This window comes from Giraffa tippelskirchi, chromosome 1 (genome assembly GCF_054371585.1).
Source record: "Giraffa tippelskirchi isolate mGirTip1 chromosome 1, T2T-mGirTip1v1.2.pri, whole genome shotgun sequence".
Taxonomy (NCBI): domain Eukaryota; kingdom Metazoa; phylum Chordata; class Mammalia; order Artiodactyla; family Giraffidae; genus Giraffa; species Giraffa tippelskirchi.
In genome coordinates, this window is record NC_137275.1 from 127,354,310 (window position 1) to 127,368,409 (window position 14,100).

A 14,100-nucleotide genomic window follows, 5' to 3' on the forward strand; every position below is an offset into this window, starting at 1 on the left:
CTAAACTTGAAACCAAATGTCTTTTCTCATCTCTCCATCATAAAAACATTTGCCCTAAATAGAATATAAACTCATTCAAGTTTTACCATAGACTCTATGTCAACAAATATCAGAAAAACAAAACCATGAGAAAAAAAATAAACAGGAAACATAAATTTCTAGAAGTGGGTGTATTTCACTAAAGTTGTTTTAAAATATTAAGTAAAATAATCAATGAAAATGCAACATGAGTTAGACAAATAATTCACAGACTTCATATTAATGATTTTGACATGTTATCATATCAGCCAATGGATTACCCTCAATTTTCAAATCTGAATCAAAATGTAGGGAAAAAAATAGACTTGTATATAGCTGTTGGTTAAGTAAGTAATGAACAACAAATTTGTAAATTTGAATGACTAACGTCATTGCTCTGTGATCAAAGAAAAGAAAATTTCTTGGTAATTCATTGCTTTTATACTGTGAAGTAAGGAAAATAACTATTTTTAACCTATTCAAAAGTACAATAAACACACAAAACATTCCCTATTAAACTGATCATAGGTATAATAAATTATGATGCATGGTTTAGCTTATCTAGTTATTACCATAAAATATTTTTGTGAATGAGGTATTTCAACTGTGTTATTTCTGCAAGCACCTGTTTAAAATTTGGCAGACATCTACGGGCATAAAGTTAATTGGCTATATCCTACTATAAATGAAGTATGTTAACCTGATAGGGAGCACCATTTTAAAAGCCAAATCTACAATTCAAAGATTTACACTGGCTAGTATTAAGCACCTCAAGTTTAAAAGATAAACTTGAATAATACTTTACTAAGGATTGACAACATCTTTCAAAATTGAAAGAAGCATAGGCAATTTTACAGTGGGTCAAAGCCAAAATAATAGACCCTGAAGCCTATACCTTTCATGTCTAATAACCTTATTTGGTTCACCGACAAAAACTGTGCTGGTGATGTGCATCCAGTAGTGCTGAAAGAATGTAACCTGACATCTAATAATGCTTAAAAACAAACACACAAACGCGTTTCTATTCTCAGACATATCTCTCCTATCCCTATTTGCTCTCATACCAACATAGAAAATGCCACATTCTTTCTACACTAGAAAGGCTTACCTCTAGCTTTTTCTAACTTCTTTCCACCTTAAAAACTATCTTTGCCCAGGTTTATTTTGAAATCATTTCAGCCATGTAAAATGGCAGTCGGTAAGGAGTACACAATCTCCAGTTATGAGGTACTCTGCTCATGTATATCCTTAAAACACAGACCTTCCTCTCACACATGTCATTTCTCAAGCAGTTTTCCAAGAAAAACAATAAGCCTTTCTTTATGTAATTGGTAGGAAAAAAGACCCCCTACACAACTCCCCCCCCCAAAAAAACCTTTTCAAGAAGGAAATTCCTTGCCTAAATTGCCCTGTTTCATTACAACCAGGCATTTCTCTTGGATATAATTTTGCTCAGTTATTCCTATTAACTCCTAAAAGTTATCAGCCAGGGTAACTGTGTTAAGCTGCCTCTAAGATGGCTCCTAAAGACTCTTGCAACCTGGGATTTATGCCTTTGTGTAATCCTTTCCGCAATGACTTAGTTGGATTTACTGACTCACTTCTAACAAAAGAATATGGCAGTTGGCAGTAGTGATGAGAGGCGACTTCTGATATTAGGTTATAAAAGACTAGAGAGAGTTTTGGGTGCTCGCTCTCTTAGATTGCTCACTTGAGGGAAAGCCAGGTGCCACATTGTGTACAATACCTCAGACAAACTGTCAAGTTATCTGGATAAAAATTGCAAGTTTCCTACTCAACCTGAAAAGAGAATAAAACTTATTTCTTATTCTGATATCTTCTCAATTTCGTAAACCATTTTCTTAGGTGGTAAAAATCCCTCCTATCCCAGAAATATGGTCACCAACTCCAAGCTTAAAAAAAACAAGGAAAGCTGAAATGGAAAACTAAATTAGCTTCACTTTGCAGTAATAAAGTTTATGATTTATTGATATGGAGAGAAACATCTGGGATCCCTGAAAATAAAAACTCCACTTGTTGAAAGAAGTAGATCCAAAGATTAAATTGCTAAATACACACAAAACCTAAAGTAAAACCCTTAATTGACTGAAGATTGGGATCCATTTGTGATTTCATCCACTTTTAACAATATTTAATTGAGCAGCCACCATATATAGAAACTAGAGCCCAGTCACAGAGAAACAAATGAGACGACAAATTACGAATTTGCCAAGTTTATAACCAAAGTTTAACAGCTAAAGCAACTAGCAAGCCATCGTGACATTTAACTGTATGTTAATGTTTTGCATTCATGTTACTAGAAAGTATGTAAAAAATTGAAAACTGTGTTTATGAACTCCCCCCAAACCCACTCTACTTAAAAGTTACATCTGGGCTAGAAGAGTAACCTCTGCTTTTTCCCAGCTTTATTTCAGAGTGAACCCGGGTCCTACCTGGGGTCCCAAGCTGACCTACACCCCAGTGACCAAGGAACACAAGAACACACCTACTCCCGCCTCCTGACACGGATTCCTTATTTTAATTAGCCAGCACCGCCGTCACTCAAGATGTTTTGCACTGTCATTGGCCCCAAAGTCTTACAGGTTGGCAAGTTTCTGCCAACTGGCAAGCATCAGTTGTCATTATTTCCGAGAAGAAAAGTAGGGGTGTACAGGGAAGAGATGCAAGAGCTATGAAATATCTAGGGTGATGCCCTTACCTGAGCGACCTGCGATCCCACCGCCGCCGCGACGAATCGGCCTCTGGGCGGGGGCTTTCAGCCAAAAAGAAAACGGCTCAGCCGGGAACGGGCGCCCAGGCCATGGAGAAGCCGGTTCAAACTTCACTTGTTCACGCTGGTGTAGGTGAGGTGGGGGAGAATCCCAAAAACAGCACCAGATCCTTCCGAACTCAGAGAGCCTCAAGCTGCAGCCCCCTGAGCGGCCGAGTTTTGACGTTTCCTATTGTTGCCGGAAGTGACGTCAGGGTTCAGAGGCTTCAGAAAGTATTTTTATCCCCATGGTTTACGATTCGCCACAGGGTCTCGGCGTCTCACTTCCCAGTTCGAGCCCCTCTGAGCCTTAGAACTGGGCCGACTTCGAATCTGCACCTTGGGATCTGACTGAATGTAGAAAAACCTCTCGGCAGGACGAGTCTTCCCAGGCCTCTGGATAGACATCCTGTGGAATCTGCGGCGGAGAATCCAGGGACGTGGGGGAGCCGACAGCCTTGAGGGGCCTGCAGCGGTGCTCCAAATACAAACGGTCGGCGCGAGAAGCGCGCCACGGCACCGGCGTCGGGCCGCAGGAACTCGTTGCTGGAGGCTGGGCTCCCGGGGTTCTCGAGTTGCATATGCTACCACCTCCTTTGCCCGTTGTGCGGGGCCAGAGGCCTTCGGAGCCCTTTCTTTGCTCGGCTGTTCTGGGTGAGCGCGGGGGAGCCGACGGGGCTGCGCCCGGCATTTGGCGGGGGTCGCCTCTCTTCGCTACCCTAACCGAAGCCCAGGGAGAGGTGGAAGTAAACATCTCTGCCTTATCCTTTTAAATCAAGTGGGAGGAGGAGAGCCCTAGACGTGCCTTGCACATGAAGCCGACTGGGGTATCCTTTTGATAACGACCGAGTGGGAAGAGCTCATCCTCTCAGATAGGTTATGGCTTAGGGTCCTGGACGGACCGATTCCTCTTATTGGAGCCTCTGAGCTGAGCAATCCGGCTCCTCGGAAATACTGATGAGAGGGAAGAGCTGAGGATAGTTGATGTTTTCCTTGCTTTACCGTTCCCGAGTATTTCAGGGGAAAAGAAAAAGTACTTCACTTTCCTACAGGACTGGATTTTTTCGTTACTGTGGGAAAAAAATACTGAAATTTGGATTCCGGAATCAGGGCTGTAGTAGACTTTTTCTAAAATTATCCACACAACTTTTCACAGTTTTATATATCAACACAGCTATCCCGCAGAGTTACACACTTGACCCTTACTCCCCGTTTTCCCCAATTTTCTCTATTATTTTTAATAGATAATATCAATAGCTGTCACAAACTCTTAGTCTAGTCATCAACCATAGTCCTTACACCAATCGGTTTAATTGCTTCATTCTGAACAAAAATCACTGAGTTCATTGGCATTCCATTGGGAGGCATCATTTAATGACCTTTAATGGCAGTGAGACTGAATCAGATTAAACGTCTTAAACTTCTGTTTTATACTATTTTCACGATGCCTCCTGTAATACAGTGGGGCAGATCTAACTCGTAGCAGAGAACTCTGGAGGAAGCTAGGAAGCAATATTGAGACCATTTTAGTGGTTGAATCTGTGCTACAAGCTGAGTGGTATACGCCCTTGTTTTTTAATTTCTTTTTATAAGTGTTATAAAGTGAAAATGTTAAGTGACTTCTTGAAAAGTTATTTTTCATGTCTGAAACTACTGTGTTAAAATGCGCACAATTCCTAGATTGGCTTTTTGTTAATGTCCTAATTTTTAATGTTTTTCAGTTTTATAATAAACAGTAGAGCCTTCCATGAAAATGTAGAGCAGTAGCTGTAATTTTTTTCTGTAATACTAAATTTTTTTAATCCTTTAATTTTTTTCTTTCCTATTTTATCACTTATCTTCCTCACCTACAGATCCCAGCTGTACTTTTGTCATACTCTTCTTCAAAATATTTATTCTGCTGCTACAGAAGAGGATGTGTTCCAGGGACATACTTGCTTGTCAGAAATTCCATTACCAGAGGTAGAAATAATGTTACAGGGCTTAAGAGAAAGGAAAGATACCATAAAGTGTTAAATAAAACAAAATTTCATGTATCACAGAGATGGAATATACCTCAAAAAGGGTTAAAAGAAGTCTGTGGAAAGAGATAAAATTTATGTTAAAGTAATAGAATGTCTTAGGAGAAACGGTGCCCCTAGAAGAATTGTATTAAGGTACATGGGTCTGGAGGCTTCCCAGGTGGCACTAGCAGTAAAGAACCCACCTGCCAATGCAGGAGAAGGTAAGAGACTCAGGTTCTATTCCTGGGTGGGGAGGATTCCCTGGAGGAAGGCATGGCAACTCACTCCAGTATTCTTGCCTGGAGAATCCCAGGGATAGAGGAGCCTGGCAGGCTACACCCCACGGAGCTGCAAAGAGTCGAAGGCGACTGAAGCAACTTAGCACATGCACATGGGTCTGGAACTTAACAAACTAAGACCTACTATATTGGCCAGTGACAACACCCCCAAAAATATATATATTTTTTGTAGTCAACAGCCAGATTAGTTCCCAGTTCATCTTTTCCAGGAAAATTAAGGCTGGTCTTGGGAAGTCATCCTTAACCGCTTCCCTATGTACATATATTCCGCCAGTAATCCTGAAAGATGTTAAATAAGGTTGACATTTCTTGGCCAATATATTGTTGACAATGATTTTTAGAATCACTTCCTTTTTTTTTCTAGTTTTCTTGCATTTGACACACTTGAAATTTTTTCTGCTTAAAAATGTAAATGCTTAGTTGAAGTGGTTGATTGGCTGAAAAATATTGACTAAAACTCACATATGAGCATTTAAAAGTATATTCGATAATGTGTTCTTTACTGTGTGGATAAAGGAGGGGAGACTTGGAACAGGAAGTGAAAGTGAAAGTCGCGCTAGACCCCATGGACTTATACAGTCAATGGAATTCTCCAGGCTAGAATACTGGAGTGGGTAGCCTTTCCCTTCTCCAGGGGAACTTCCCAACCCAGGGATCAATCCCAGGTTTCCTGCATTGCAGGCAGCTTATTTACCAGCTGAGCCACAAGGGAAACCTAAGAATACTGGAGTGGGTAACCTATCCCTTCTCCAGGGGATCTTCCCGATCCAGGAGTCTAACCTGGATATTCTGCATTGCAGACCAATTGTTTACCAGCTGAGCTATAAGGAAAAAAGATACTATGTTTAAGAGGAGGAAAGGGTACAGAATTGAGTGGCCAGTGGCTTATAGAAAGCTTACTAAATTTAGGATTTTGCACGTTAGTACCCCATCTCAGGTTATATATAGATAAAGGGAAGGTGTGTGAGAAGGTGATTTGTACCCTAGGCAACTGCTGAAATGTTGACCAGGGGGACATGATCATGCTGACTCTAGTTCCCCTGATTTATGGATTGTTCTGTTTTGTTTTTAATGTCAGTGACTTCATTTGAGAGGAGCAGCATTCCCAGAGGATTCAATACTCAAGGTATTGTTATATATTTGGACAGTTACAAATACTAGTATTTTGAGGTGTGTTACTGAGCTTTGCCTCATTGGTTACAGTTTAGAAGCCCTTTGTCTTTTTCTTGCAAAAGTTTTTAACCATTTGTTTACCTATTTATTTAGTTTAGGTACCTCCCTTGGGAAAAACTTGCTTTAGTCTAAAGAAAGCCCTGCCCCATGCAATAAAATGAGTCACTTAAAAATGTAATTCCATGGTATTATTTTCTTTGAGATTTAAAAAAATGAACCATTTAAAATCTCAAATATTGTTCATATCTTTTGGTGCACGTAAAAGTAGACACGTATTCTGTTATTTGTATCCATTGGCCTCATACTCCTGTTTCATGGACCCTGAGTATGTTAGTAGATATCACTAATAAGTTTCCCAAAGTCATTGTACTAATTTACACTTTCATAGCATTGTGCTCTGTTTCAGATGCTTTGCAACCTTGCCTTTGGGTTACTTTGTAATTTCCTAATGATTAATAAGGTTGCATATCTTTTCACATTTTTGTTGTTTTCACATTTACTTTTCTGTAAAGTTCCTGTTCAGATCTCTTTCCTGTTTTTCGATTGAGTTGTCTTTCTTATTACTTTGTAGGATTTTTTAAAAATCTTTTTGTTGGTTATGTATATTGACAGTATCAACTTCCCCTCAATGACTTATCTTTCCATTCTCTCAGTGGTATTTTTTGATGAACAGAAGATAGAAAGTTTGTTGTGGCTCATTTTATCAGTCTTAAGACAAGAAATCTTTTTCTACCTGAAGAATCATGTATTCTATTCTATAATCTCCAAGAAGCCTATCTGTCTTATATTTCACATTTAGATCTTTGACAACCCTGTAATTGATTGTAAAGGATATAAAGTTCCCTTTACATAATGGGGGTCAAGATTTATTTATCCCATCTGGGTATTCAGTTGACACAGTACAATTTATTGAAAAAGACCATCCATTCTCCAGGGCTATTTTCCTTCAACTTTGTCATAAGCCTAGTGTTGATATATGCATGGTCTATTTCTGTGCATTATTCCATTCCATTGTTCTGTTGGTAGATATTTTCAGTAATACTAAATTTAACTATAATGACTCTCCATATCCAGTGGTTGAATTTTCCAATTTTGATCATCTTCACCATGGTGTTATTTCCCGTTTATCTTTTGCATATCTATGCAAATTTTAGAATCAGCTTGTGAATTTCCACCTTTAAAAAACTACAGTGTGTTTTGGTGGGGCATGGGATGGAGGGAATACATTGAATTATGGGATCAACTTATTGAGTCTTTAAATCCTTGATCCAAATGTAAACCTCTTATTTAGGACTTTATGTCAATAAATTTTTCTGTTTTTTTGTGTTGTTTTGTTTGAGGTCTTACAGATCTGTTTTAGATTTAGTCACACATTTATGATATTTGAGGCTAGTGAATTATTTATACGTATATTTTTAAACATATTTTCTAAATTATTTGAGAAATACAGAGAAATACAATCGATATTTGTATATTGACCTTCAGTCCAGCAAATTCATTTTATTTCTTTTGAATTTTTTCAAATACAGTTATGTTGTCTGTGACTAGTAACATTTTTATTTTCTTCCTTTTTGGTTTTTATTTCTTTTTCTTGTATTTTTGTACTCAGACCTGTAGTACAATATTGAATAGAAATGGTAAGAGTGAATAAACTTGCCTTTTCCCAGTCTCAGGAAGAATGCTTTCAATATTTCACCTTTACATATGTTTACAGTAAATTTTTTGTAAATATCCTGTAGATGATGGCAAGCAGTTCCCTTCTGTTCTTAAGTATTGTAAATGTTGAATTTTATCAAATGCTTATTTTACATATATTGAAATAATTATAAGACTTTTTTTATTTGTTCACATTGAGTTATACTGATTTTGTTGTTGTTGTTGTTCAGATAGTTTCAGCTTTGATCTCTGGAAGCTGTTTCATTCCCTATGACATACTCCTATCAGTGTGGGATTGGTTTCTTTGTGTGTACTTTTTCACTTTCTAGAATGATATAATGATAAAACGAGCCTCAGGCTCATCTTGTATATTTCCTGCCCCAGGAATTGGCCATTTTTCCAGGGAGCTAGCATTGCACATATTTCTGTATTTATATTAAGCTAAACATGAGTTCATACTGATATGTTTATCTACTCCACAAGGCAGGGCTGATTCCAGTCACATCCCTTTGCTTCTCTGTAAACTCCCACTCCAGCAGTGAGAATCATAGCTTCTACTATTCAGCCATCTGTTTACCTAATTGTTCAATTCCAGCGTATATGTGTAGAAGCATCATAACTCATATGCACGTGGGAAACAACTTTATAACTGGAGTACAGTGTTTATGTGCAGTTCATTTTTCCTTTAGTCTTACAGATGCCTCTCATTTCCAAAGTTAACTTAGCTTGTGGCTTTTTCACCCTCCCCTTCTGTGAGGTTGCTTTGCACATTAACTGTTTGTGATCTTTCTTCTTCCTTCTGAATCCTTGCATCCATGATCTCTAGTTTTATTGTCTTTACAGTTTTGCCTTTTCCAGAATGTCATAAAATGGAAACCAAACAATATGTAGTCTTTTCAAAGTTGTTTCTTTTACTTAGCAAGATGTGTTAACGTTCATTTCTGTCTTTGTTGCCTTTCTTTGTTGAATAATATACTGTTGTATGGATGTATTAGTTTTTTTTTTTTTAATTCATTTGCCTATTGAAGGACATCCTAATATCTTTTGGTTTTGGATGATTAAGAGGAAACCTACTATAAACATTTCCATGCAGAATCTTGTATGTACATTTAAAATTTTAAATCAGTTGGGTAAATACTTACTAGCACAACTGCTGGTTGTGTGACATTTAGCTTTGTAAGAGTCTGCCAGACCATCTTCCAAAATGACTATGCAGTTCACATTCCCACCCACCAAAAATGTTGCTGTTCTCATAGGTACTGTCAGTTTTTTGGATTCTAACCATTATAATAAGATATGCAGTGGTGTCATTTTTAAATTTATAATTACATAATGACATTTGATGTTGAGCGTCTTACATGCTTATTTGCCATCTATATCTTCTTTGGGGCTTTCCAGGTAGCTCAGTGGTAAAGAATCTGCCTGCCAAGTAGAAAACACGAGTTCGATACCTAGGTCAGAAAGATCCCCTGCAGGAGGAAATGGCAACCTACTCCTGTATTCTTGCCTGGGAAATCCCATGGACAGAGGAGCCTAGTGGGCTACAGTCCATGAGTTCGCAAAGAGTTGGACACACTTAAACCACCACCACCACATGTTTAATGAGACTTTCAGATACTAGGCCCATTTTTAAATAGGGTTGTTTTCTTACTGTTACATTTAAGAGTTCTTTGTGTACTTTGGAAAGAAGTCTTTTATCCAGTATGTATTTTATAAATATTCTGTCTGTGACCTATCTGTTCATTTTCTAACAGTGTATTTTGTAGAATTTTTAAATTTTAATGAATTCCAACTCAATATTTTGTGGGTTGTGCTGATTTTTCTAAAAACTCATCGTTAAACCTGGGGATCAGAGGTAGTTGCCTATCAGAGCAGGTTATATGTGGAGGGAGGAAGTGGAAGCAGAGGGAAAGTAAATCTCTAGGGTTTAGTTGCTTCTTATGTCAAACTTCAAATAATCATTCTTATTTCAAGCCCCTGGCTGTACCCCTCAGGAAAATCAAGGACCTTCATTTCTGTCTTGCTGTTGTTGGTTTCCTAAATAGGAGGATGGGATTGACCTATCTTTGCTCTGCTAGGTTGGTTGTTAACTCATCCATCTGTTTTCCATCTTCCAAAATTTTGTCATGTGGAATCCTCTCTAGTTTTCTTTTTCCTGATGAGTATATATGGTTTCTAATCATTTACTTGCATTTTACTGGAGTTTAGAAAAGGAAATAAAGGTAACATGCATTTTAATCTGCCATATGTAATTAGCTGAATCCTGAATTTTTTTAAACTCATCCATTTTTATTTTTTAAGCAAACCATCTGATTTATAGCTATGTAAGTTCAGAGCCCTGGGAATGCTGACTAAATCTGTGCTTAATTTCTTTGTCTGCATTTCCTACTGATTTTATTATGTACCCTTTATAAGTAACCAAAACAGTCATTGATGAAGATTATTTTAGGGTGATATGTCTTCCCAAATGGTACTTTGTTGTACCATAATTAAGTATTTGCGAGAGTGCCATGTAATATCAGTGGTTAAGAATCTGCGTGCCAATGCAGGAGGCACAAGAGATGTGTGTTCAATCCCTGAGTTGGGAAGCTCCCTTGGAGGAGGAAATGGCAACCTACTCCAGTATTCTTGCCTGGAAAATGCTGTGGACAGAGGAGCCTCATGGGCTACAGTCCGTGGGATCACAAAGAATCAGACATGACTGAAAATGCACACATGTAATATCAGGCTCATTGTAAGAAGATGAACATCTGGCAAACTTATTTTTTTTTTAATGAAAAAATATTGAAGGGAAAAGTGCACCTGACATTCAAGAATATATAGAAGATACCAGACAGTACTAGACCAGTAGGGAAGATAAATTGGGAAGAAATAGCTAAGATAAATACAGTAAGTTTGTATGAGCTATGAACAAAAGAGATTAAATAAACTTCAGAAATACAAAGAGTTAAACAATGTCTCATGGATTTCTTTTTTTTGTAGGTGAAAAATTGGATAATTTACAAAGCTGGAGTTGAATCAAACGTTAAATAATGGCAACAGGTGACTTAAAAAGAAGCTTACGGAACTTAGAACAAGTGCTTCGCTCGCTAAATTATCCTAGCGAGGTGGATTGTGTAGGGTAAGCTGCAATGTTGAACTTCTTTGTATTATTTTCACTAATGATGTGAAGTAACATTTGACATGGGAGAAGTATCTAAATAAAAATACAGATTTTATATAGATCCTTTAATTTTTTTCTTCGAAGTGACTGAGATATTTTAGAAAGCAGTTAGGAATTTGTTTCTAAGTAGGAATTAATGAAAAATTCCAACTCAAGAGATTTGAAACAGCTTTTAGAAGTAGAAGCACAATATTGTAAGTATAAGGTATGGTCTCTGTACAACTTTTAATCTCACAGAAGTATAATGGATTTCATTAATTCTGTAGTTTACCAGGCTCCCACATTTAGTTGGGTCATATTCCTTTTTGATTTGGAAGATTGTAGTTAACAGATTTCTTATGACAACTTGTAGCATACTTGAAGATTGTTATTAAGCTGTCTCACTTAATAGCCCCACTTTGAACCATTTGCTTTAGTTTCCACTGTCCAAATATGACTGACTTGCCTTTGTAAAATATAGCAACATACATTTCTTCTCTAATTGTGCTAGTCTAATATACACTCCTATCATTCTTTAGCCTTTGATACCTCTTTTCCTTCCTATGTGGGATTGCTGAGTGATTAAATATTTCTCCCAGTAGAATGCAGCTTGACATCTGGTGCTTTTGTTCAATTCACTGCAGTCTCCCCCTTTCTAGAACTGCATGGAGCATCTTAGAAGCTAATTAGACATTCATTCTATGAATGTGTTGAGGGACAAGTTCATGTTAGATATGTGTTCAAGTAGTGAGTGAACCTGAGTTAAACCAACTACTCAGTAGCATCCTAGATATTCTCATTGTGAACCAGGAAAAACTAACTAAGAGAAGGCTGCCATTGAAAGGGTAGCGAAGAGACTAGGGAAAGTTCAGCTCAGATGACTTTTATTACAACCATCGTTTGTGAGAAGCAGGTTATTCCCTAATCTGCTCCCATACTATGTACTGGTCATATATTGGTTTCTCAAAACAGGGACATCTCTACTATCCAGACTTGCAAGGACTAATCAGTTTGATTAACCACATTTTCTTCTTCCCACTTTTAAGCATTAACATTTTAAAAGGCATTTTGGATAGAAATAATTCTGAAATATACTGATTATTCTCCTGTCTTCTGAGTATAACGTTCAAACATTTGATTTTCTTATTGACCTAAGCATATCATTAAGAACAAGTTTAGATTATTTTATAATGTAGTAATGTCTGCAGGGTTTATTGACACAGGGTTGGGGGAGGTAACACTATCTTGCCGCTTCAGATTGCTCTTCTTGGCCTCACACATACACACACAAACACACACCCTCCACATATTTGGGGTTCTTTATACTTTTTCCCATTTTAAAGTTTTATCCTGACATCTGCTGTTTTTTGTGTTGGCTTGCCAATTTATAGTATCTGTTTTTCTTACAGTTTCTAGTCTAAGTCCATAGATACTAGATAACCAAGATTTTTGAGATTGTTTAGCAAAAGAGGTATTCATTGCAGACTGGCTGTTTTCTATTATAATGTTCACAAAATAGACAGATTTTTCTATAAAAAAGTACTTTTTCTTGTTCTGTTTTGAACTGTCTTACAGAGAGACAGAGTTGCCAGAGCAATTTTCTCATTGAGTAAATTATAATTGTACCCATAAAGATAAAAGAGAAACAGTTTATATTTGTCCTGAAAAAACAAAATGTAATGTTATCATATTTGTTCTCTGCTTTATTTTAAAATTTGGGGCAGGATGGGGAGATTTATGTACATGTTTGAATTTTGTGGAAAACAATCGTTTTTAAGTAAGTGCATTGTTGCATCAGTTGAACAAATACTTCCTGTGCTTTGTTGAGGGAGAATCAGTGAAGGCACTTTTTGGTGAGAAAGATTCATATGTGGAGACAGTTAGACAACAGTACTAGGCAAAGGCATGAGGCATCAGATCCTGAGCACCTGGGGAGTTGTTCTAGAGAGATCTCTGTGGGTCAGAAAGATGGCTTCATGGAAGGCTTGAGGTTGGATGGATTATTCATACAGAATGAATGACACATAACTGAAGAGAAAGACATACTTTACTAGGCTAGAAGAATTAGCATAATCTAACAAGGTAAATTCCAAATGAGCCTGATGTCAGAGGAAGATAGTAAACTGGTCAACCTCGTCAGCAGTGATATCTTTTCCACCCTGGTATCCTCATCTGTAACTTAGAATTCATAATATTTTTTTCTTGGAGGTTTATGATAAAGAGTAAGTGAGGTAATATGAGAATGTTTGCAAAACCATAAAGCCTACTTGCATACTGTAAGGAGGTACATTTGCTGTATTGGTAGGAGAAAATAGACTAGATCGAGTAAGGCCAGGCTTTGGAAAATCAATAAATACTGTGGTAAACAGACTGTTGGTATTGATGCTGAAGAGTTTTTGTTTCATAGTAATTTGGCTGCATAGTAATGGAGAAGGCAATGGCACCTCACTCCAGTACTCTTGCTTGGAAAATCCCATGGACGGAGGAGCCTGGTAGGCTACAGTCCATGGGGTTGCTAAGAGTCGGACACGACTGAGCGACTTCACTTTCACTTTTCCCTTTCGTGCACTGGAGAAGGAAATGGCAACCCACTCCAGTATTCTTGCCTGGAGAATCCTAGGGACGGCGGAGCCTGGTGGGCTGCCGTCTATGGGGTCGCACAGAGTCGGACACGACTGAAGCGACTTAGCAGTAGCAGCAGCAATTTGGCTGCACTGGTTTAGAGTAGGGGGTGGAATCTGAAGGGTCTCGTGCATCACCTAATTATTATGGCTGTTGTGTTAAATTATGGGTTTTTAACATCAGTTCGTTGTGGAATTAAGCGTATTAAAAATCTTTTTCTTTTTTTTCCATACAGTTTGGTAAAGGGAGATACAGCAGCCTCTCTGCCCATCATCAGCTATTCCCTTACCTCATACTCACCCTATGTAGCAGAACTTCTGGTCGACTCCAACGTTGAACTCCTAGCAAAGAATGACTTGCGCTTCATAGATACTGTCTATAAGGTATTTTGAGTTTATGAAACAATAATTCTTTTAG

The 14,100-nt window shown here is 37.8% G+C and overlaps 2 protein-coding genes across 22 annotated transcripts in view; one reads left to right on the forward strand and one right to left on the reverse strand.

Annotated features, from left to right (window-relative positions):
- FBXO8 (F-box protein 8) overlaps positions 1-2,980 on the reverse strand; it is a 38,220-nt gene extending 35,240 nt beyond the window's left edge. The window contains exon 1 of the mRNA XM_081569214.1: positions 2,738-2,980. The gene's annotated coding sequence lies outside the window, so the exon portion shown is untranslated. The remainder of the gene's footprint in view (positions 1-2,737) is intronic.
- A 294-nt stretch (positions 2,981-3,274) lies between these two features.
- Positions 3,275-14,100, forward strand: part of CEP44 (centrosomal protein 44) — a 33,817-nt gene continuing 22,991 nt past the window's right edge. For 13 of the 21 annotated variants that reach the window (XR_014076542.1, XR_014076578.1, XR_014076564.1 and 10 more), the window contains exons 1-5: positions 3,275-3,442; positions 4,642-4,750; positions 6,169-6,216; positions 10,902-11,040; positions 13,919-14,066. Coding sequence is in view for 15 of the 21 variants with exons in the window: in XM_081569086.1 (XP_081425212.1) it covers positions 10,952-11,040; positions 13,919-14,066 (237 nt within the window). In the remaining 6 variants the exon portion in view is untranslated. The remainder of the gene's footprint in view (positions 3,443-4,641; positions 4,751-6,168; positions 6,217-10,901; positions 11,041-13,918; positions 14,067-14,100) is intronic. The other 8 variants (XR_014076581.1, XM_081569096.1, XM_081569061.1 and 5 more) reach the window with 1 other exon arrangement.